Source organism: Hemiscyllium ocellatum, chromosome 39 (genome assembly GCF_020745735.1).
Source record: "Hemiscyllium ocellatum isolate sHemOce1 chromosome 39, sHemOce1.pat.X.cur, whole genome shotgun sequence".
Lineage (NCBI taxonomy): Eukaryota > Metazoa > Chordata > Chondrichthyes > Orectolobiformes > Hemiscylliidae > Hemiscyllium > Hemiscyllium ocellatum.
The window spans coordinates 39,099,215-39,123,080 of NC_083439.1; the positions used below are offsets into that span (position 1 = coordinate 39,099,215).

Here is a 23,866-nt window from a genome sequence, read left to right on the forward strand (position 1 = left end):
GTGGTACTGTCCTTACCCCTGAGCCAGGAGAACCAGGTTCAAGTCCCATCTGCACCAGACATGCATAAAGACATCATGGTTGATTAAGAAATATCTGCAAACTTTGTACTGTCCTTTAAAATTGTTTCTGAACATCGGATAATATATTTTATGGAGGGGGGAACATCACTGAACCTTTCATGTTCAATGGATATGAACAACTATTCATGTTAAAAATATGAAATCACGATCAACACTAAATGGATAATCCCTCAGGATCTGCTGGAGTTTCTATCAGCTTGGCACAATCTCCATGTGAAGATGGGACAGGCCAATAATCTGAATTGGGCATAGCTTAATCATTTTGTACTTTGTTAGTAACTTTACAATCATAGATTATAGAATGCTCAGAGTGTGGAAGCAGGCCATTTAGCCCATCGAGTCCACACCAACCGGCACGGTGGCTCAGTGGTTAGCACTGCTGCCTCACAGCGCCAGAGACCCAGGTTCAATTCCCGCCTCAGGCAACTGTCTATGTGGAGTTTGCACATTCTCCTGGTGTCTGCGTGGGTTTCCTCTGGGTGCTCCGGTTTCCTCCCACAGTCCAAAAGTGTGCAGGTTAGATGAATTGGCCATGCTAAATTGCCTGTAGTGTTAGGTGAAGGGGTAAATGTAGGGGAATGGGTCTGGGTGGGTTGCTTTTTGGAGGGTTGGTGTGGACTTGTTGGGCTGAAGGGCCTGTTTCCACACTGTAATAATCTAACCCAATCTAAGCCCTCCATAGAGGATCCCATCCAGAAGCCGTTGGTCTTTTAAATTTCCTTTCCTACTCTTCAGATGCTGAAAATGCAAATGAAAAACTTAAATCATCATGGGGTTTAAATCAAGATACTTTGCCTCAACGCAGACCCTAATTTACTTTGAAATGTCTCACCTTCCTCAGTCTTTCTTCTGCCTTGCAATCATGTGATCATTACTTTCTGAATTACTAAGTTGTCTCTTCTAGATTTTCCAAACTTGATAGAGGGCACCCATCCACGCTCCATCCCCAACTCCCCAAACCCCCAACCACCACCACCACCACCTCCACATGGTTGTAAACCTGTGTTTCCCACAGTTAATCCACCTAGCCTACACATCCTAGACACTATGTGCAATTTAGCATGGCCAATCCACGTAGCAGCACATGTTTTAATATTGAAAAATACTAAGTTTCACTGGTAGAAAACTTCTGTGGTTGAGAAAGGGCAAGATTAACTGATAACAGACTTATTCAAAAAAGTTCCTAAAACAGTAGTTTTGAAAATTGAGGAAGAAACAACTTGCCTTAATGAAAGACATTTGGTGTAGTTATACAATGCATCTTTGTAGGAGTATCAAATAATATTCAATACGAAGCTATACAGGGTGACACGGAAAAGCAACTTAGTCAAAGAATTGGAATTTAAAGGAGTGCCTTCAAGGAAGAAAGTGGCAGATGTAAGAAAAAGTAGGTCACTTCGTCCCTCAAGCCTTCATATATTTCAGCATGATCATGGCTGATCATTGACCTCAGCTCACCTTCCAACCTGTGGAAGATGTTTTGGAGGGGTTAGGGGAGTTTAGGGCCCAGAAAACATTGAAATTAGAGTTGTGCAAGATTCCTAAAATTGAGGAGTGCAGAGATCTTGAGAGGTAGAGAACTGAGAAGAGGTTCCAAAGATAGGTAGGTACTTGAAAACAAGACGACAATGGCTGGTACACAGTTTGTGAGAAACAAAGTTTTAGGTGTATGAATATTCACTTTAGTGCACCGACATGCTTTTGATTAGTGGCAACCGAAAATTCACTGATTGACAGTGCCAAGTGCAAATAGAATTTGTAAAATTGTTTCAGGTTTACAAATGATAATTTTCCTCTTACACTTATTCCACAGATGTGTCAGATTCCCAAAACATATTGTAAACAGGCTTTAACAAGTCTAGTTAACTGATTAAATGTTAAATGATTACCTTGTTCTGTGACATCAAAGGTCCTGGTTTGCACCTTAATCTCCATGGCTTTAATTAGAATTAGACAAACGGCCCTTATCATCACGAGGTCTGGTCCACAGTTAGAATCTACAACACCAACCACCTCATTGCCTCCAAAGAAACATGGCTTGGGACTAACAGCAAGTTCTCTGAACTGACCAGACACCAAAGCTTGTAACACTGCATTCGATACAGCCAGAAGGTCATGTTGCATATGGATATCTTGCTCAGATGTTGCACAAGAGGAATCATTCACATTACTTTCACTAGCATGACAAAGAACACATTGTTTTAGCAGCACAAGCAGCCTCTTTTTAACTAAGTAATGAGCTGAGGAAACAACATACTGTAGCAATTGTGAGGTTCGCAGGTATAATATCCTCAGACAAGGGAAATTTAATTTCAGCTGGATTCTAATACTGACAAAAATTTCAAGTAAATCTACAAATACAAGTTGATTGGTTGTGGCAATGTTTTCGGTATCAGGTCCTGTTGTAGCTCCAATTGTTTGGCAGTCATCAGAATATGAGGTGAACATGAAGGAATACAAACCACTAAACACAGAGTCCATTGGAGTGAGGAACTTCTCTATGATCACTACAAAAAAAGACAAATTTCCAATGTTAGGTTAAGTGACCTGTGTTTATGGGTGAAGCCAGAGCAAATACTGTCAAGTGCACATCCAAGCAAAATTAAAATACAAATTATTTAATTATAACACCAGATAAGTAAATAAATGTTCAGCCAAAGAAAATCTCCCCTGCAGGAACAGGAACTGCAACAGGAGAAAACTCATGACAAACTCATGATCTTTCGTGCTTTATTATTTTTGGACCATATTGACTATAATAATGAGTATAGCTTAAAGATAGGCATCGACATTTCTTGATAATTTGTTTTTACACATTAAAATTACATGTATGTTAACATATGCAAGCCTTACATGAATGCACTGAATAAATTTATTTAGTCTGCTGCAAATTGCCAGGAAACAGCCAACTTTCTGGGCTGCCAGGTTTCTGTTCTCATTGTTGCTTTATAATACAGATCTAATTAAGATAGAGTATTGAACTTATTTGTATGTGAGAAGGGTGCTTGTCGTTCCAAAATTAACTCTAACCTTCAAAAAAATCTCTATTTTAAATAAAATTTAAATACTATTTCTGTTCATGTATCATCCACTTGCCCTATTTAACAAATTTAGTTCTATTTTAATCTTTTAAGCTCGTTAATCTTTTTACTTCAAAATCAGTTTTTTAAACCCAATTTCTTCTTCCAGGATCAAACTCCTCATTCAGGTCAAAGGAACCAATGCAGGTTTAATTATGAATGTATCTATGACTAATTTTATCCATGGAGTATAAAATAAATCAAAGCAGCAGGTAGCACTGACCCATTTCATGTTTACTAACACCTCCAGAACTCAGCTGTAACTAGATCAACAAATAATGCCTGGTAGTGTGATGGTTGATGCAGAAATTGTTTTAAAAATTATTCACATACAGACAGAAAAGTCAAAAATAGACCTTGAGACAATTAGGCAATTTTCCCACAAGAACAGACTTTCTGGAGGCAAAGGCAACAAGGGGTTCAGGAAATCTCAAGTGCACTCAGTCAGTTTATCTCTACAATTAGGCCCATTTGTATCTAGTGACCCCTCCTGGCAATGTGTGACAAATCATGGTTCCTCTCTATCCCAAAGCACAGATCTGGTCTTTGTGGTTTCCACATTCTCAGCAGTGTCCAGGTATACATATAGTACAAGTTGATTCACTCGTGGAGAATTTGAAAAGTCTGCTGGAATATGATACTGCAGTGTACATTAATGGACGTGTCCACAGACAGGAGCCACTTACTGAGTAATGGATTATACATGAACAGGCTATCAATTAATTACTTTGATTATTCGTTGCTCAAAAAGATATAAGACGACGATTAAGGAGCCATTCAAAGAATTGTTTGCTGCTCTTTTGCGGTTCCATTTCCACCTGGTTATCCTTGATAGTGCATCAATCTTTAAAGCTTTGGATTCTCAAATAGAACCTGTTTGCAAACTGCAGACTGCCTGTCATGCTCAATTTTCTTTCTGATTAAAAATCTGTCTATTTCAGGCTTGAATACAGTTAAGGTGCTAGCCTCCATTGCCTGTATGGTACAGAATTCCATGGATTCACTACCGTCAGAAGAAATTCCTCCTCATCTCTGTATTAAAATGGCCAACCCATTACTGAGAACATGCTTTCTTGTCCTAAATTCTCCCAGAAGGAGAAAAAATCTTTCTGCATCAACCCTGTCAAGTTCCCTAAAAATCTTGTACATTTCTAGAAGATTGCCTCTCATTTTTTTAAACTCCCAATGACCACAGGCACTGCCTACTCGATCTCTCCTTACAAGACAGCTCCCCAGACCCGAGATCAACTTAGATAACATCGTCTGGACTGTCTCTAATGCCTGTATCTTTCCTTAGATAAAGGAATTAAAACTGTCTGCAGTATTCCATGTGTAACTTTACCAAAACTTGCTTATTTTTATATTTCATTCCCTTTGAAATAAAGATCAATACTGCATTTTGTTTCCTTATTACCTGCTGAACTCCTGTGCTAACTTTTTGTGATTTATTCCCAAACCCCTATGTGTTACAGTTTTTCCCATGATCATGTTAAATGGCGGAACACGTTCAAATGTTGAATTGCCTTCTCCAGTTCCTAATTTGCATGTTTCTATGCATATTCATATTTCTTAAATTATTCAAGTGACAGTCCCAACTAATTTTGTGAGATTAATAAAAATGGGACATTAACTTTTTTCTTAAAAATCATGAGATGTCACAATAGAAGGCACAACAGCTCAAAGCAAAATTCTTACTGACACTGTTTGGAAATCACCTGATGAAGGAGCGATGCTCCGAAAGCTACTGTGCTTCCAATTAAACCTGTTGGACTGTAACCTGGAGTTGTGTGATTTTTAATGTTTTACATATATTGTGTGTTTTTGGGCCAGATGGCCCTGTCCTCCCCAATTTGAATCCATGTAAGACTCTGTTAACTCAATTTTTAGATTAGAATCAGTCTAAATATTATGGCACAGTCAGGGAACACAGGGGACTAACACCTTCAACATATTATCTGGCTGTCACCAATTGTTACAATTAACCTGAGAATGTGACTTTTAAAAAATGTTTTGTGATTTACATATGAAAGAAGTGAAACTATCATGGTCATTCTAACAGATGAGAGACTTAACAAACAATCAAGGTATTTTTCAATGTATAATTTCAGTTACATCACACTGTAAAATTTTGCTATACATTCTGTGTCTTACAATTGTGTACTCCACAACCATCTGAAGGAGTGGTGCTCCGAAAGCTAATGCTTCCAGTTAAACCTGTTGGACTATAACCTGGTGTTGTGTAATTTTTAACTTTGTACATCCCAGTCCAACACAGGCATTTCCAAATCACAATTAAGGAAATCTATCAGAGATGAAAAAGGGAACTTCTGTGAAGATGCAGAGAATATGGGAAGAATTTTTTTAAATTCAATCTCTATTGTGGAAACAGGCCCTTCGGCTCAACAAGTCCACACTGACCTTCTGAAAAGTAACCCACCCAGACCCATTCCCTATATTTACCCCTGATGTACTTACCCTACACATCCCTGAACACTCTGGGCAATTTAGCATAGCCAATTCACCTAAACTGCACATCTTTGGATTGTGGGAGGAGACCGGAGCACCCAGAGGAAACCTACGCAGACCATGGGGAGGATGTGCAAACTCCACACAGACAGTTGCCCAAGGTTGGAATTGAACCCGGGTCCCTGGCACTGTGAGGCAGCACTCTAACCACTGTGCCCCCCCCAAATTTAAATGAATTTTTTGTTTCTGTATTTACAAAGGAAAGAGATGATAGTAACTCACGAGAAACAGTGTGAAATATTGGTTAAAATAATCATGAGAGGAAGCATTAGAGGGGTAGGAATCCTTGAAAACAGAAATATCACCAGGATCAAATGAACTGTTACCAACGATGGTAAAGGAGGTCAGGGAGGAAATAGCGGAAGCTATTATTTCCTAATCTTCACTAGATATAGAGGGTTGCTGGAGGACTGAAGGAATGTGAATTGGTTCTGTTGTTTAAAAAGAGTACAAAGGAAATGTCAAACAATTACACACCACATTTGGTGTTGGGCAAATTGTTAGAATTAATCCTGAACGATTGGATAAATTGTTACTGTGAAAGGGGTAGTTCGCATGGCTTTGTTAAGAGAATGTAAAGCCTTACAAATCGAAATTAATTCTTTGAGAAAGTGACAAGGAGGATCGATGAGGATTGTACAGTGAATGATGTCTACATGGATTTTAGTATGTGACAAGGTCCCACTGGTCAAAAAAGTAAATGCTCATGCGATACAGGGTAGTATGTAGAATTCAATCCAAACTTGGCTTAGTAGCAGGAAATCAAGAGTAATGGTTTCACAAATGGCAAGTAGTTTCAAGTGGTGTACGACAGGGCTCAGCGTTGTGACCCCTGCTGTTTGTTTCATGTACTAGACTTGAATGTCAAGGAGACAGTTCAGAAATTTGCAGACGACACACAAATTGACCATGTAGTCGATAGTATAGAGAATAACTGTAAGCTCCAAAATAATACAGAAATGTTGTTGGATTGGGAGGAGAGTGACAGATGAAGTTAAACTTTGGTAAGTGTGAAGTAATGCATTTAGGTAGGTCAAACAGTAAACTGAATGCACAATAAACGGGAATATGCTGAGATGGGTAAATTAAGTGAGAGATCTTGGTCTCTAAAGATAGCAGTACAGATCTTGGTCCCTAAAAGTAGATATGATTGTAAAGAAGGATTATGGAATGCTCTCCTTCATTGGCAGAGATCTGGAATACAAGTGCGAGGTGTCTGGAATTTGTTGCCTGAGTTAGTAGTGGAGAAAGAGACCTTAAACCCTTTTAAAAAGTACCTGGATCTGCACCTTAAGTACTGTAAGTTGCAGGGCTATGGAACATGTGTGGGAAGCTGGATTTAGGAAGGGCACCTGGACGTCTTTGGTTTGGCATGGACAAAGAAGGTCAAATGGTCTCTTCTGTGCTGTGCGATTTCTATGATTCTGCAGTAGCAGGTAGAGGTTGGGGCAACAATAACTCCATGGGGAGATATCCCCAAATTCCAGTGGTCAGTGCTGGAACCCTCACTCTACCAAACAAAAATCAGTTAACAAATTCACAAAATGCAGCAGAAGCAACAAAATTCAAATAACCTGGTAATGAAGGACTTCAATGATATTTTCAAGTGTTCCCTGGGCAGGGACAGAAGAGCAAAACCAAGTAAGTGTAATGGGGGGGGGAAAAAGAGTAAAAGCCAACTAAGTTAAATATACCATGCTGAGGATGCAGGAAATGAGAAGGAGGCAGATTAGAAAGAAAACAGAAAAGAAAGTCTGGAAGGTAGAAGATTGGATGAGATGGGATGGGTTGGGTTGGGATGGGATGATCAAGGAGGTGGGGCAGAGTGGAGAAAAAGTCAGAATGGTCGTGCATAGATTCACCTTTGTGCTCTTTTGACAGGTATGAATTTAATTCCAATTCGAAATTGAGATAAATGTTATGTCCATTTAAAAAAAAATGGCACTGATATATAAGTAATGAGTTAAATATTCAGAAGAACCCAAGAGACTCTACACTGGTGTAACCAATAAAGCATACAAAATATTAGGTCACATTGCCAGACCAATGCAATACAAGTCTAAAACGATCATAGTTAAGTTGGTTAATGCAAAGGCACAATTTAATAAATGGTGGCACAATTTTCATAGACTTCATGTCTAAGGAAGAAAGGTAAAATGCATTGGGACGCTACTCATTAGAATTTAGAAGAATACTAGATGATTTCATTGAAACATATAGAGTCATAGAGATGTACAGCAGGGAAACAGACTCTTTGGTCCAACTCGTCCATGCCAACCAGATATCCCAAACCAATCTAGTTCCATCTGCCAGCACCTGGCCCATATCCCTCTAAACGGGCGGCACGGTGGCACAGTGGTTAGCACTGCTGCCTCACAGTGCCAGAGATCCGGGTTCAATTCCCGCCTCAGACGACTGACTGTGTGGAGTTTGCACGTTCTCCCCGTGTCTGCATGGGTTTCCTCCGGGTGCTCCAGTTTCCTCCCACAGTCCAAAGATGTGCGGGTCAGGTGAACTGGACATGCTAAATTTCCCGTAGTTTTAGGTAAGGGGTAAATGTAGGGGTATGGGTGGCGTGTCGGTGTGGACTTGTTCAGCCAAAGGGCCTGTTTCCACACTGTAAGTAATCTAATCTAATCTAAACCCTTCCTATTCATATACCCATCCAAATGCCTTTTAAATGCTGCAATTGTACCAGCCTCTACCACTTCCTCCGGCAGCTCATTCCATACACGTACTACCCTCTGCATGAAAAAGTTGCCCCTTAGATCCATTTTATGTCTTTCCCCTCTCACCCTAAACCTATGCCCTCTAGTTCTGGATTCCCCCATCTCAGGAAAAAGACTTTGTCTATTTATCCTATCCATGTCCATCATTATTTTGTAAACTTCTATAAGGTCACCCCTCAACCTCCAACGCTCCAGGGAAAACAGCCCCAGCCTGTTCAGCCTCTCCCTATAAGCTCAAATCCTCCAACCCTGGCAACATCCTTGTCAATCTTTTCTGAACCCTTTCAAGTTTCACAACATCTTTCCGATAGGAAGGAGACCAGAGTTGCATGCAATATTCCAACAGCGGCCTCACCAATATCCTGTACAGCCACAACATGACCTCCCAACTCCTGTACTCAATACTCTGATCAATAAAGGAAAGCATACCAAACGTCTTCTTCACTATCCTATCTACCTGCAACTCCACTTTCAAGGAGCTATGAACCTGCACTCTAAGGTGTCTTTGTTCAGCAATACTCTCTAGGATTTTACCATTAAGTCCTTCTAAGATTTGCTTTCCCAAAATGCAGCACCTCACATTTACCTGAATTAAACTCCATCTGCCACTTCTCAGCCCATTGGCCCATCTGATCAACATCCTGTTGTAATCTGAGGTAACCTTCTTCGCTGTCCACTACACCACCAATTTTGTTGTCATCTGTACCTCATCTGCTCACATCCAAATCATTTATATAAATGACAAAAAGTAGAGGACCCAGCATCAATTCTTGTGGCATTCCACAGGTCACAGGCTTCCAGTTTGAAAAACAACTTATCACCCTCTGTCTTCTACCTTTGAGCCAGTTCTGTATCCAAATGGCTAGTTCCCCCTGTATTCCGTGAGATCTAACCTTGCTAACCAGTCTCCCATGAGGAACCTTGTTGAATGCCTTATTGAAGTCCATTCAGATCACATCAACCACTCTGCCCTCATCAATCCTCTTTGTTACTTCTTCAAAAAACTCAATCAAGTTTGTGAGACATGATTTTCCATGCACAAAGCCATGTTGACTATCCCTAATCAAATTGCCTTTCCAAATACATGTACATCCTGTCCCTCAGGATTCCCTCAATCAACTTGCCCACCACCGACGTCAGGCTGACTAGTCTATAGTTCCCTGGATTGTCCTTACCACCCTTCTTAAACAGTGGCACCACATCAGCCAACCTCCAGTCTTCTGGCACCTCACCTGTGACTACTGATGACACAAATATCTCAGCAAGAAGCCCAGCAATTACTTCTCTAGCTTCCCACAGAGTTCCAGGGTACACCTGGTCAGGTCCTGGAGAGTTATTCACCTTTATGCGTTTCAAGACATCCAGCACTTCCTCCTTTGTAACCTGGACATTTTGCAAGGTGTCACCATCTATTTCACCATTCCGTATCCTTTTCCACAGTAAATACTGATGCAAAATACTCGCTTAATACCTCCCCCATTTTCTGCAACTCCACATAAAGGCCGCCTTGCTGATCTTTGAAGGGCCCTATTCACGCCCTGGTTATCCTATTGTCCTTAATGTATTTGTAAAAACCCTTTGGATTCTCCTTAACTCTATTTGCCAAAGCTTTCTCATGTCCCCTTTTTGCCCTCCTGATTTTCCTCTTCAGTGTACTCCTACTGCCTTTATACTCTTCTAAGGATTCACTCAATCTATCCTATACCTTACATATGCTTCCTTCTTTTTCATAACCAAACCCTAAATTTCTTTTGTTATTCCAGCATTCCCTATACCTACCAGCCTTCCCTTTCACCCTGACAGGAATATACTTTCTCTGGATTCTCGTCATCTCATTTCTGAAGGCTTCCCATTTTCCAGCTGTCCCTTTATCTGCGAACATCTGCCGCCAATCAGCTTTTGAAAGTTCTTGCCTAATACGATGAAAATTGGCCTTTCTCCAATTTAGAACTTCAACTTTTGGATCTGGTCTATCCTTTTCCATCACTATTTAAAATCTAATCGAATTATGGTCGCTGATCCCAAAGTGCTCCCTCACTGACATCTCAGTCACCTGTCCTACCTTATTTCCCAAGAGTAGGTCAAGTTTTGCACCTTCTCTAGTAGGTACATCCGCATACTGAATCAGAAAATTTTCCTGTACACACTTAACAAATTCCTCTCCATCTAAACCCTTAACACTATGGCAGACTCAGTCTATGTTCGGCAAGTTAAAATCCCCTCCCATAACCATAACCACCCTATTACAGATAGCTGAGATCTCCTTACAAGTTTGTTTTTCAATTTCCCCCTGACTATTAGGGGGTCTATAATATAATCCCAATAAGGTGATCATCCCTTTCTTATTTCTCAATTCCACCCAAATAACTTCCCTGGATGTATTTCCAGGAATATCCTCCCTCAGCACAGCTGTAATACTATCCCTTATGAGAAACACCACTTCCCCTCCTCTCTTTCCTCCCTTTCTATCCTTCCTGTAGCATTTATATCCTGGAACATTAAGCTGTCAGTCCTGCCCATCCTTGAGCCATGTTTTTGTAATTGCTATGATATCCCAGTCCCATGTTCCTAACCATGCCCTGAGTTCATCTGCCTTCCTTGTTAGGTCCCTTGCATTGAAATAAATGCAGTTTAATTTAATAGTCGGACCTTGTTCCTGCCTGCCCTGACTGTTTGACTTGCTTCTGTTCTCAACTGTAGCAGTCTCAGATTGATCTCCTTCCTCATTATCTCCCTGGGTCCCACCCCCCTCACCTTACTTGTTTAAATCCTCCTGAGCAGCTCGAGCAAATTTCCCTGACAGCATATTAGTCCCCTTCCAATTCAGGTGCAAACCATCCTTCTAGTACAGGTCACTTCTACTCCAAAAGAGATTCCAAAGGTCAAAAAATGAGAATCCTTCTCCCATACACCTGCTCCTCAGCCATGCATTCATCTGCTCTATTCTCCTATTCCTGCTCCTCACTAGCACATAGCACCGTGAGTAATCCAGATATTACTACTCTCAAGGACCACCTTTTTAAATTCCTGCCTAACTCTGTAATTTCCCTTCAGACTCTCAACCTTTTCCCTTCCTATGTCATTGGTTCCAATGTGGACAATGACTTCTTGCTGGCCCCTCTCCCCCGTGAGAGCATTCTGCACCCTCTCTGAGACATCTTTAATCCTGGCACCAGGGAAGCAACACAATGTTCTGATTTCACGCTGCTGGCCACAAAAACGTCTGTTTTACCTTGGACTAGAGAGTCCCCTAACACAATTGATCTCTTTGAACCCGATGTACCCCTCATTGCATTAGGGCCAGTCTCAATACCAGAAACTTGCCTGTTCGTGTGGGAAGTTCTGAAGAACTGTCACTAGACTTGAAATGTTAACTCTGTTTTCTCTCCACGAATGCTGCCAGACTTGGATGCTCTCCAGCAATTTTTATTACAGGATTCTTAATAGACTAGACAGGGTGAAGGATGAGATAATGTTTCCCCTCAGCACAGAGTCCAACACCAGACAACAATGCTACACAATAATGGTGTGCTAATTTAATAGTGTAGGGGGACGAGCTGAGAATAGTTCACAGGTCGGCACAACATCAAGGGCTGAAGGGCCTGTTCTGCGCTGTATTGTTCTATATTCTAATAGTGAGATGACAAGGAATTTCTTCTCTATGAGGGTTGAGAGTCATTGGAACCCCTTGCCACAGACAGCTGTGGGGCAGAATCTGTGTATCTATTTGAAGCTTAAATAGATAGACTCTTGATCAGTAGGAGAATCAAGGGTTACGAGAAAAATGTAGAAAGTGAACATGAAGAACGGTGAACCAGTCGGATCCAAGTGCCTCGTGGAACAGGCTTGAGGGGCTGAAAGGCCTCCTACTGTTTCTATTTCTAAGGGTGTTTTTGACCTTGGACATTTCCACAAGCATTCACTAACCTGCCTTATTCAGAGACTTTCTTTTTAAAACTTCTTTAATGACAAGTGTAATTGTTTGCACCCATTCAGCTGCTTGGCTATTTCCAGGGTCTTCTGACAGAGCATACAGATAACTGCTGATCCAACTCTCCACAGATAGATCCTAAAAACAAGCAACAACAAAACTTATTAAAAGTTACCAATAAAAAGTGTTGAAAAAAGGACTGGTAAAGAATCCAGCTTTGCTTTAATAGAAACTTGGTTTACGTGATAAATAAAACAAAACAAGTTCAGATTTTGGGGATCTTAAACAAATGAACTAGCGTTTCAATGTTAACTATGTTTTCTCTGCACAGATGCTGTCAGACTTGCTGACTTTTGGCAGGAATCTTGCTTGTTATCTCAAACACATGAGGCTGGCTAAACAGCTTTGTAAGAAAAATCCATCAGATTAAATGAAGGAAACCACTGCTACATATAAAAACAACTGGTCAAATGCAATTAGTTGTAAATTTCAGATGCTTAATCAAAAGACTTTCTTTCAGTCATTTCTAAAATATTGTTTAGCATTTGAAACAAAGTGAGTTGGGTAACACAGTGATTTGTAACAACAAGGACATTAGGACACATAATGTCCCACATTTTATCTGAGCCACTGGTTTATGGTGACTAAGTTGCATTATATTCAAGGGACCATTTTCTCAATTCTGGGAAATGTGTCAACCAGTGACTAAAAGGAAAGTTTGATGGACGTCAGGATAATGCTATCAGATTCCCTGATTCCCAGCTAGGGTCCCAAGACAACATTTAGTGTCTGCAAATTCCTAAACCATAATTTCCAGTGTTTTCAGACTATTAGAGGAATTATGTCCAGATCCCAGGATTTCTTTAACAGTAATCCTCCGTTTCCTGCCTCTTGCATCCCGAATAAATATCTAAAACCGTGATCCCATTACAGTATGGTCAGACTGCAAGTCCATTTCTTGGAAACACTTCAAGTGTCCATGGCAATACCACTTGGCAGAGAATTCCTATTCCCATGAAGTGAGGTAACCTCACTTACCAACAATGACAGATCTATTCATACTTCTCACAAAGCTTAAGGTTTTTATTTTGAAACATTTGGACTACTGAATCCTTAGAGAATCATAGAACTGGATATAAGCAAATTACTGCGGATGCTGGGATCTGAACCAAAAGAGAAATGCTGGAAAATCTCAGCAGGTCTGGCAGTACTTGCAAGGAGAGAAAAGAGCTGACGTTTCGAGTCTAACTGACCCTTTGTCAAAGCTGACAAAGAACTGGATATTACAGAACAAGGCTATTCAGTCCATTGAGTCTGTGTGAGATTTCTGAAAAGTCTCTCCAGTAACTCCCTGTCTTGTGCCCATTCTCCATTTCCCAGGTTTTGCTTTTATATATCCTGTTTCACCACACAAAATCACAGGACTAAATCTTCTATCCTAGATAAGACAAAAGGTTGCCAGGTACCTCTCCAGGATCTTTCTGCTGTACTTCTGAAACAGAATCCATTATGGTATTAGTCCAGCAAACCATGCACATGGCAATCTGAGTGGACCTCCACAGAAAACTTGCCCCTTTTCATGCCAATAGCAGGTGTACTCTAGTCAGTATATTCAGAATAAACATTATATAGCTGCTCTGACAACCACTGAGAGAAGGCAAATGTAGGGTGAGTGGATGTTGGACGGGAAAAGAAGGGATTTAGTTGGCACAGTCAGGATGTCAGTTTTACAGTGAGCCAGGAGTTAAAATAAGTTTTAATCCCTCTATTTGTACCTAGTTGATCATTCAAACAGAACCCTCCAAATTCTTTGATTTGAACTTGAGTTGGGGACTTTTTGGGAGGGTTACAAACAAAGTTATTTGCTCATCAGAAATTTATGCCTCACTGAAATTACCCTGTAATCAGTTCATTCAGACTTCAGAGAGATCTAACGCAATAAAGGTAATTATGATGTTTGCTTTCCTCATGGCTTGCTGTATTTGCATGTTAACTTTATGTATTTTGCATACAAGAACATTTAATCCCTCTGAACACCAATATTCAATAGTTTCTAACCATTTTTTTAAAAAGCTTCTGTTTTTCTATTCTTCTTACAGGGTTAAAAACCTCACATTTTGCCACATCACTCTCCACCTTGTCCACATTTGTAGCCTGTCTACATTCCAACTCAGGCAGAACTACTGACCCTTGGGCAATTAATCCAAAAATGGTCTGTTTATTTCTTGTCTGTGTCGTGGTAGGTATTACTCCCAAACCTCTAATCTTGTCAAACCACTTCTTGTGTAGTACCTTATCAAATGCCTTTTAGAAATCCAAACATACTACAGCCACTGGTTGCCTTGTATCTGCTGGTTAAATACTTTTGTGATCCGACAGGATTTGCTGTTCCTATTGCGATGTTCAAAGTGCTCTGTCACCATATTCCTGATCATAATATTAGAGAGAGTACTCAAATCTAATACTCGAGTCTAATTGTCTATTGTTTAGTTAAGTTGGCAACTCAGTCATAACCTCTTTGTTTCTATTGCAGGAATCATTACATCAAATCAAAGGCCTTTCCTTTTCTATTCTTTCATAGGATATGGGTGTCACTGGCAAGATCAGCATGTTGCCCATCTGTAATTGCCCTAAAACTGAGTGGCTTGCTAGGTAATTTTAGAGGCAGTTAAGAGACAACTACATTGCTGAAAATCTGAAGTCACATACAAGGCAGGGCAGATAAGGATGGCAGTTTTTTTTCTCTAAAGGAAGGAGAAAGGACATTACTGAATCAGATGGGTTAGTTCAAAAGTCACTTTTAATGAGACTAACTTTCAATTTGAGATTTTTATTCAGTGAATTTAGTTTCCATCAGTTGCCATGGTGGGATTATTTTAGATTACCGTTCCAACGACAATACCAGTATGCCACTGTCCCTTCATTTCTTCCCCAGGACTATTAATTTGTGAATTATGTTAAGTTGTGTCCTCTGGTTACTGATCTTTTCTGCAAGAGAAATCAATTTCTTCCAGTTTACTTTATCACAACGCCTTAATTTTAAATGATAAGATTTTATTGTTCAAAATACAAAATGGTTTCATATTTAGAATGGACTACTGAAAGCATAAGTACGTTTACAAATTGCATCCTTGCTTTCCAATGTGGTGTCGTAGAAGGTCACAAAACACCACTATCAATTACAAATGACATATTACAGAAAGCACACTACAGCTCAATGATTAATAACTGACCCCATAAACATTCTAATTCACTAATCATTTCATTCCAAACTATTACTGGCAGTTCTGTTTTTTGTAGCAAAATGACATTAAAGTGGCCCACTGAAAACTGGCATTTGGGCACTGACATTTTATAAATTACTGATTAATGAAAGCCATTAACCTTGATAAACTCAATCAGGTTTGGATTTTTTTTATGCAGTGTAATGAGCACTGGATTGTTTTGTGTTAATCCAGGGATCACCTAAAGGAAAAAGCAATCAACAATTTAAATATCCCAAATTCAAAATAAAACAATGAAATGTTCATGCTGCAGTTTACTTTTCAGGTTAATTCAAGCAAACAGTAAGGAAATAATTTTGCTCCTTTAAAATAATAAGGTCATGGTTGGGGGGGCAGGGGAGGTAGTCTGAGTTTTTAATATGTTTTGTTTCTGTGCATTTAAACTTCACCCCAGAAAATGGAGTTGTCTCACTACTGTGATCCCACACTCTGCATAGGCAGTCTGCATCTGTGGAAGCATATTAAAGCTACAATAATCAGAAGTTATGCAATACCTTGAACAGATGATATGTAGATGTAGATCTATTTAACATATACTTTTCCTTCCACACCAGCTTAAACAAAACACTATATGATCATACAGTACACAACCCTTCTGGCCCATTGAGTCTGTACTGCCAAAAATACACTAAATCTACACCAGGCCCAGTTTTCAGCACTAGGCCCATGGCCTTGAATATTATGACACTTCAAGTGCTCATTCAAGTCTTTTTGAAAGGTTGTGAGGTTTCCTGCCTCAATTACCCTCCCAGGCAGTCCATTCCAGACCCAAATCAAGCAGTCCATTCCAACCCATACCAACCCCTTGATGAAATGGATTTTCTCCTTTAAGTCCCCTCTAAACACTTTGCTTTTCATCTCAAAATTATTCCCTCTTGTTATTAACTCTTGAATTAAAGGAACTAGCTGCTTTCCATCCACCCTGCTCATGTCCCTCATAATCTTTTCACCTCTATCAGGATCCCCTCAACCTTCTTTGCTCTCAAGTAAACAACCCAAGCTCAGCCAGCCTCTTTTCATAGCTAAGATGCTCCATCCCAAGCAACATCCAGGTGAATCTCCTTTGCAGTCCATTCAGTGCAATCGCATCCTTCCTACAGTATGGTGATCAGAACTGCACTGCACATCTGTAGCCTAACAACTTGAACAACTCCAAAATGACCTCCCTGCTCTTATAATCTATGCAATCTGTTATCTCACCCATAATAACTTGTTAACAGGCATTGGTATCAGCTAAACAAAGAAGTGATTGCACTGCAGAGGATGGACAGGAGATTCATCAGGATACTGCTTGGGATGAAAATTCTCAGTCATGAGGAGAGATTGGATGGGTTGGGTTTGTTTTCCTTGGAGCAAAGGAGGCTGAGGATGTATCTGATTGAGGTATACAAAATTATTAGAGGCTTAGACAGAGTAGCTTGTGAGAAACCCTACCCAAAGAAAACTCTGTTGAACAATGAAATGAGCAGTGCAAAAAGCACTATATTTAAGAAACCTACCTGATAACAGAATATTTTTTCCCAAAAGCAAAGCTATCTAATTAACCATAATATTTGCATGTAATGTATTTGCATGCTCTTCTTTTGGCGGCATGGTGGCAGGGACCCAGGTTTGACTCCAGCCTCAGGTGACTGTGTGGAGTTTGCACATTCTCCCCGTGTCTGTGTGGGTTTCCTCTGGGTGCTCTGGTTTCTTCCCACAGTCCAAAGATGTGCAGGTCAGGGGAATTGGCTAACCTAAATTGCCCATTGTGTTAGAGGGAAACAGGTCTGGGTGGGTTACTCTTCAGAGGGTTTGTGTGGACTTGTTGGGCCAAAGGGCCTATTCCCACACTGTAGGGAATCTAATCTAATCTATTCTTTTTCTCTTTCTTTCACCTATAACTCAAGCTGCTTCATTTTCAAATGAATTTTAGCCATTTTCAAAGATTCTGATGGTGTTTCCAGCAAATTTAAATGCTGAACTATGACTGTAATTATCTCTCCTTTTCTCACAGATGAAGGTAACTCCCAACTCCAGCAGCTTTGCCTTGTTCACCTTTGTAAAACTCCCAAAGTCACTTCTTCCACCCCCAGAAAGCTCTCAGTGACCAAAAGAGCCATCGCCACACCAAGCACTGCTTCAATCAACCGAATTCAACATGTGGAACAAAAGACACTAACACCTACCACTCGCTGCCTTGGAGGCCAACAACCCAAATCCCAAATTGGAACCATAGAACAAATTCCGCCAAGAGAACCTCGATCTTTGCAAGTTTTGAGAAGATTTGTAGCTCAGGTTGAGGTTCTGGATGTAGGTTTGCTCGCTGAGCCTGAAGGTTCATTTTCAGATGTTTCGTCACCATACTAGGTAACGTCTTCAGTGGGCCTCTGGACGAAGCACTGCTAGTGTTTCCTACTTTCTATTTAAATGTTTGGGTTTCCTATTATTAAAAACTGTACCCTGAGTATATACTCACCATCACCAAAATCTCAACAAGAATCAATGATGCAACACTCTTCACAGCCAAATGAGACAACAGCTTGTCTGGGTGGCCAAACAGCAAAACCTGGGAAAAGAAAACAATATACTATTCAGAATTTCAAGAATGCAGGGATTAATCAAAAGAAAACTGCTTTTGCTCAATATTTGGAAAAGCTGTGAAATAATTCAGTTTATGTATATTTTCAACACATCTGATGTTGACTTTAATAATCGTTTTAAAAAATCCCATTTTAGTTGAATATTCAGTTACAGACTTTTTCTGTTCTTTACAAGTCTCCCCGGAACCAAGTTTCATAATGCTAAAGAGAGTGAAGAGGCTTTTGAAGGAGCAGGTGTATCAAGCTCATTACAAGCTCATGTTTTCATGGGAGCAAGAGGATGACAGGGAAACCTCCTGACTTTTAGGCTGAATGATGGGTTATAGTTATAGAACATAGAACAATACAGCGCAGAACATGCCTTTTGGCCCTCGATGTTGCGCTGACCTATGAACTAATTTCAGCTCGTCCCCCTACATTATCCTATCATCATCCAGGTGCTTATCTAAGGATTGTTTAAATCTCCCTAATGTGGCTGAGTTGACTATATTATTAGGTCGGGTATTCCACGCCCTTACCACTCTCTGCGTAAAGATCCTGCCTCTGACATGTCTTAAATCTATCACCCCTCAACTTGTAGTTATGCACCCTCATACAAGCTGACGTCATCATCCTAGGAAAAAGACTTTCACTGTCTACCCTATCTAATCCTCTGATAATTTTTTTTTTAGATTAGACTTACAGATTAGACTTACAGTGTAGAAACAGGCCCTTCGGCCCAACAAGTCCACACCGACCCGCCGAAGCGCAACCCACCCATACATTTACCCCTTACCTAACACTACGGGCAATTTAGCATGGCCAATTCACCTGACCCGCACATCTTTGGACTGTGGGAGGAAACCGGAGCACCCGGAGGAAACCCACGCAGACACGGGGAGAACGTGCAAACTCCACACAGTCAGTCGCCTGAGTCGGGAATTGAACCCGGGTCTACAGGCGCTGTGAGGCAGCAGTGCTAACCACTGTGCCACCGTGCCGCCCAGAATGTTGTATGCCTCTCTCAAATCCCCTCTTAGCCTTTTTCTTTCCAATGAGGACAGATCCAAGACTCTCACTTTCCTCATAAGACCTTCTCTCCAGACCAGGCAACAACCTGGTAAATCTCCTCTGCACCTTTTCCAATACTTCCACATCCTTCCCAAAATATGGCGACCAGAACCATACACAATATTCCAAGTGTGGCCGTACTAGTGTTTTGTATAGTTGCAGCATGATATTGCGGCTCCGGAACTCAATCCCTCTACGTATAAAACCTAACACACTGTATGCCTTCTTAACAGCACTATCCACCTGGGTGGCAACTTTCAGGGACCTATGTACATGGACTCCAAGATCCCTCTGCACATCCACACTACCAAGAATTTTTCCATTGACCCAGTACTCTGCCTTCCTGTTATTCTTCTCAACGTGCGTCACCTCACATTTAGTTGCATTGAACTCCATTTACCATCTCTCAGCCCAAGTCTGCAGTTTATCCAACTCCCCCTGCAACCTGTAACATTCTTTCACACTGTCCACTACTCCACTGACTTTAGTGTCGTCTGCGAATTTACTAATCCATCCACCTCTGCCTGCGTCTAAGTCATTTATAAAAATGACAAACAGCAGTGGTCCCAAAACAGATCGTGGCACACCACTAGTAACTGGACTCCACACTGAATATTTTCCATCAACCACCACTCGCTGCCTTCTTTCAGAAAGCCAGTTTCTAATCCAAACTGCTAAATCACCCTCAATCCCATGTCTCTGCATTTTCTCCAACAGCTTACCATGTGAAACCTTATCAAAGGCTTTACTGAAGTCCATGTATACCACGTCAACTGTCCTACCCTCATCCACATGCTTGGTCACCTTCTCAAAAAACTCAATGAGGTTTGTGAGACACGACCTGCCCTTGAACGAAACCATGTTGACTATCTGGAATCAAATTATTGCTTGCTAGATGATTATAAATCTTATCATTTATAACCCTTTCCAAAACCTTTCCTACAACAGAAGTAAGGCTCACTGGTCTATAATTACCTGGGTCATCTCTACTACTCTTCTTAAACAAGGGCACAACATTTGCAATCCTCAAGTCCTTTGGTACCAAATCTATAGACAATGTCAACTCAAATATCAAAGCCAAAGGCTCTGCTATCTCCTCCCTAGTTTCCCCAGAGAATCCTTGGATAAATCCCATCTGGCCCAGGGGACTTGTCTACTTTCACTCCTTCTAGAATTGATAACACCTGTTCATAACTAACCTCGATCCTTTCTAGTCTAATATCACATACCTCATCCTTCTCCTCTACAATATTCTCCTTTTCCTGAGTGAAGACCAATGAGAAATGTTCATTTAGCACCTCTCCGATCTCCACAGGGTCCACACTCAACTTCCCACTTCTGTCTTTGACTGGCCCTATTCTTACCCTAATCATCCTTTTGTTCCTCACATACCTATAGAAAGCATTAGGGTTCTCCTTTATTTTATTTGGTAAAGACTGCTCGTGTCCTCTCTTTGCTCTTCTTAACTCTCTCTTTAAATCCTTCCTAGCTGATCTGTAATTCTCCATCATGTCATCTGAACCATCTTGCCTCATCAACACATAAGCCTCCTTCTTCTGCTTAACAAGAGATGCAATTTCTGTAGTAAACCATGGTTCCCTTACCTTATCACTTCCTCCCTACCTGACAGGGACAAACCTATCAAGGACACGCAATATCTGTTCCTTAAACCAGCTCCACATTTCCATTGTCTGCATCCCCTGCATTTTGCTACTCCATTCTCTGCATCCTAATTCTTGCCTAATCGATGAAAAGACTACAGTCAAAAAGAAAACTGACTCATGTCAAGCATCCACACAATCAGTACTCAGTACTGGAGACTGCTGTGAATGACTACAACTTGAAGGAGTGCAGTCAAGATCACAGCAACAAGAGGGATGAGACTGTACACAGGAAACAACAAGGAGAAATGGAACCATTACAGGAGATTCCCTGGTTAGGAAGGCATCTGGAGCCATAGTTTTCAATCCTGCGTGGCATGTTGCGTCCCTCATGCTATGGTGAAGGACATTAGGGAGAGAGTACAGAATATTCTGCAGGAGCAAGGGAGTGAACCAGAAATTGCAGTAACATCAATATCAATGTCATAAAGATGGCTGGTGGCCTGGGTTATTTCTAGTGCTGTGTGCCAGTAAGAAAAGAAACAAAGAAGATACAAAATGTTAATCTGTGGCTCAAAGTACAGTGCAGTAGGTTAGGGGGTCCCAAAGCAAAAGGAACAGATTCAGAATAAAGGATAAGCTTTTTAGGACTGAGATAGGGTGGTGAAAAAGGCATTTGGCATGCTTGCTTTCATTAGCCATAACACTGAGTAGAGGAATTGGGATGTCATGTTGTGGCTGTATAGGACATTAGTGAAACCACTTTAGAATACTGCGTCCAATTCCAGATACCATTCTATGGGAAAGATGTTGTTAAATTTGAGAGGTGCAGAAACCACGTACAAGGATATTGCAGAGACTGGACGGTTTGAGTTATAGGGAGAAGCTGAATAGGGTGGGGCTTTTTTTCCCTGGAGAGTCAGAGGCTGAGGAGTGACCTTATAGAGGTTTACAAAATCATGAGGGAAATGGACAGGATAAATCGACAAGATCTTTTCCCTGGGTGGGGGAATCCAGAACTAGAGGGTTAGGTTTAAGATGAGAGGGGAAAGATTTTTAAAATAACTTTTTTATGCACAGAGTGGTGTGAATGGGACAAGCTGCCAGACAAAGTGGTGGAGATGGGGAAAATTACAACATTTCAGAGGCATCTGGATAGGTAAATGAGTAGGAAGGATTTAGAGGGATACGGGTCAAATGCTGGCAAATGGGATGAGGTCACATTGGGATATCTAGTCGGTGTAGATGAGTTTCCATGATGTACAACTCAATGTATTAATAACTTAGATGAGGAGTGGGAAGGTAGTATAGCCAGGTTTGCAGATAAGACAAAAATAGGTGGGAAACGAGGCACTGAGGATGACACAAAGAGTCTGTTCAGGGATATGGACAGGTTAAGCAAGTTGGCAACAACTTGGCAGATAAAATATAATGTGTAGAAATGTGAGATGGTCGATTTGGCAGGAAAAATAAAAGAACTAAATGGGGAAAAACTGTAGAAAACTGTAGTACATAGGGGTTTGGGAATCACGAGAAGCTAGCATAGCAGTCCAACAGGTAACAGGGAAAAAAGTGTAATGTTGGCCTTTATTTCTAATGGAATGAAGTGTAAAAATAGGGAAGTCTTGGTAAAACTACACACGGTACTAGTTAGTCCATACCCTGGAATACTGTGAACAGTTTATCTAAGGAAAGATACACTGGCCTTGGAGGCAGTGCAGAGTACGTTCACAACTTTGATCCTGGGTATGAGGAGCTGTTTTCGGAGGAGATGTCGAGTAGGTAGTGCCTGAGGTCATTGGAGTTTAGAAAAATAAGAGGTAATCTTATAGGAATGTACAAAATTCTTAGGAAAGTTAGGAAACAGGGTAGATGCAGAGAGATTGTTTCCCCTTCTGGGAGAATTTATGACAAGAAGGCATAAGTTCAAAGTAAGGAGTTGCCCTTTTTAATGTAGAAAGGAGGAGGAATTTCTTCTGAGGGTACTGAATCCATGGAATTCCTTACCACACGGGCTATGGAGGTTGGCATCTTAACTAAATTCAAGCCTGAGGTAGACAGATTTTTAATCAGAAAGATAATTTCTGTTTGCTGAAAATGTGTTGCTGGTTAAAGCGCAGCAGGTCAGGCAGCATCCAAGGAACAGGAAATTCGGCGTTTCGGGCACAAGCCCTTCATCAGGAATGAGGAAAGTGTGTCCAGCAGGCTAAGATAAAAGGTAGGGAGGAGGGACGATGGAGATGTGATAGGTGGAAGGAGGTCAAGGTGAGGGTGATAGGCCGGAGTGGGGTGGGGGTGGAGAGGTCAGGAAGAAAATTGCAGCGTTAGGAGGGTGGTGCTGAGTTCGAGGGAATCGACTGAGACAAGGTGGGGGAAGGGGAAATGAGGAAACTGGAGAAATCTGAGTTCATCCCTTGTGGTTGGAGGGTTCCCAGGCGAAAGATGAGGCGCTCTTCCTCCAACCGTCGTGTTGTTATGGTCTGGCGATGGAGGAGTCCAAGGACCTGCATGTCCTTGGTGGAGTGGGAAGGAGAGTTAAAGTGTTGAGCCACGGGGTGGTTGGGTTGGTTGGTCCGGGCGTCCCAGAGGTGTTCCCTGAAGCGTTCCGCAAGTAGGCGGCCTGTCTCCCCAGTATAGAGGAGGCCACATCGGGTGCAGCGAATGCAATAGGTGGTGTGTGTGGAGGTGCAGGTGAATTTGTGGCGGATATGGAAGGATCCCTTGGGGCCTTGGAGACAGGTAAGGGAAGAGGTGTGGGTGCAAGTTTTGCATTTCCTGCGGTTGCAGGGGAAGGTGCCGGGAGTGGAGGTTGGGTTGCTGGGGGGTGTGGACCTGACGAGGGAGTCACGGAGGTAGTGGTCTTTGCGGAATGCTGATAGGGGAAGGGAGGGAAATATATCCCTGGTGGTGGGGTCCGTTTGGAGGTGGCGGAAATGACGGCGGATGATACGCTGTATACGGAGGTTGGTGGGGTGGTAGGTGAGAACCAGTGGGGTTCTGTC

General features: G+C 41.3%; 1 protein-coding gene across 4 annotated transcripts in view; it reads right to left on the minus strand.

Annotated features, from left to right (window-relative positions):
• Nucleotides 1-23,866, minus strand: part of lins1 (lines homolog 1) — a 36,245-nt gene that overhangs the window by 5,621 nt on the left and 6,758 nt on the right. For all 4 annotated transcript variants that reach the window (XM_060853242.1, XM_060853244.1, XM_060853240.1 and 1 more), the window contains exons 3-5: nt 18,090-18,179; nt 12,344-12,485; nt 1,971-2,588 (exon numbers count right to left, since the gene is read on the minus strand). In XM_060853242.1, the coding sequence (XP_060709225.1) occupies nt 1,971-2,588; nt 12,344-12,485; nt 18,090-18,179 (850 nt within the window). The remainder of the gene's footprint in view (nt 1-1,970; nt 2,589-12,343; nt 12,486-18,089; nt 18,180-23,866) is intronic.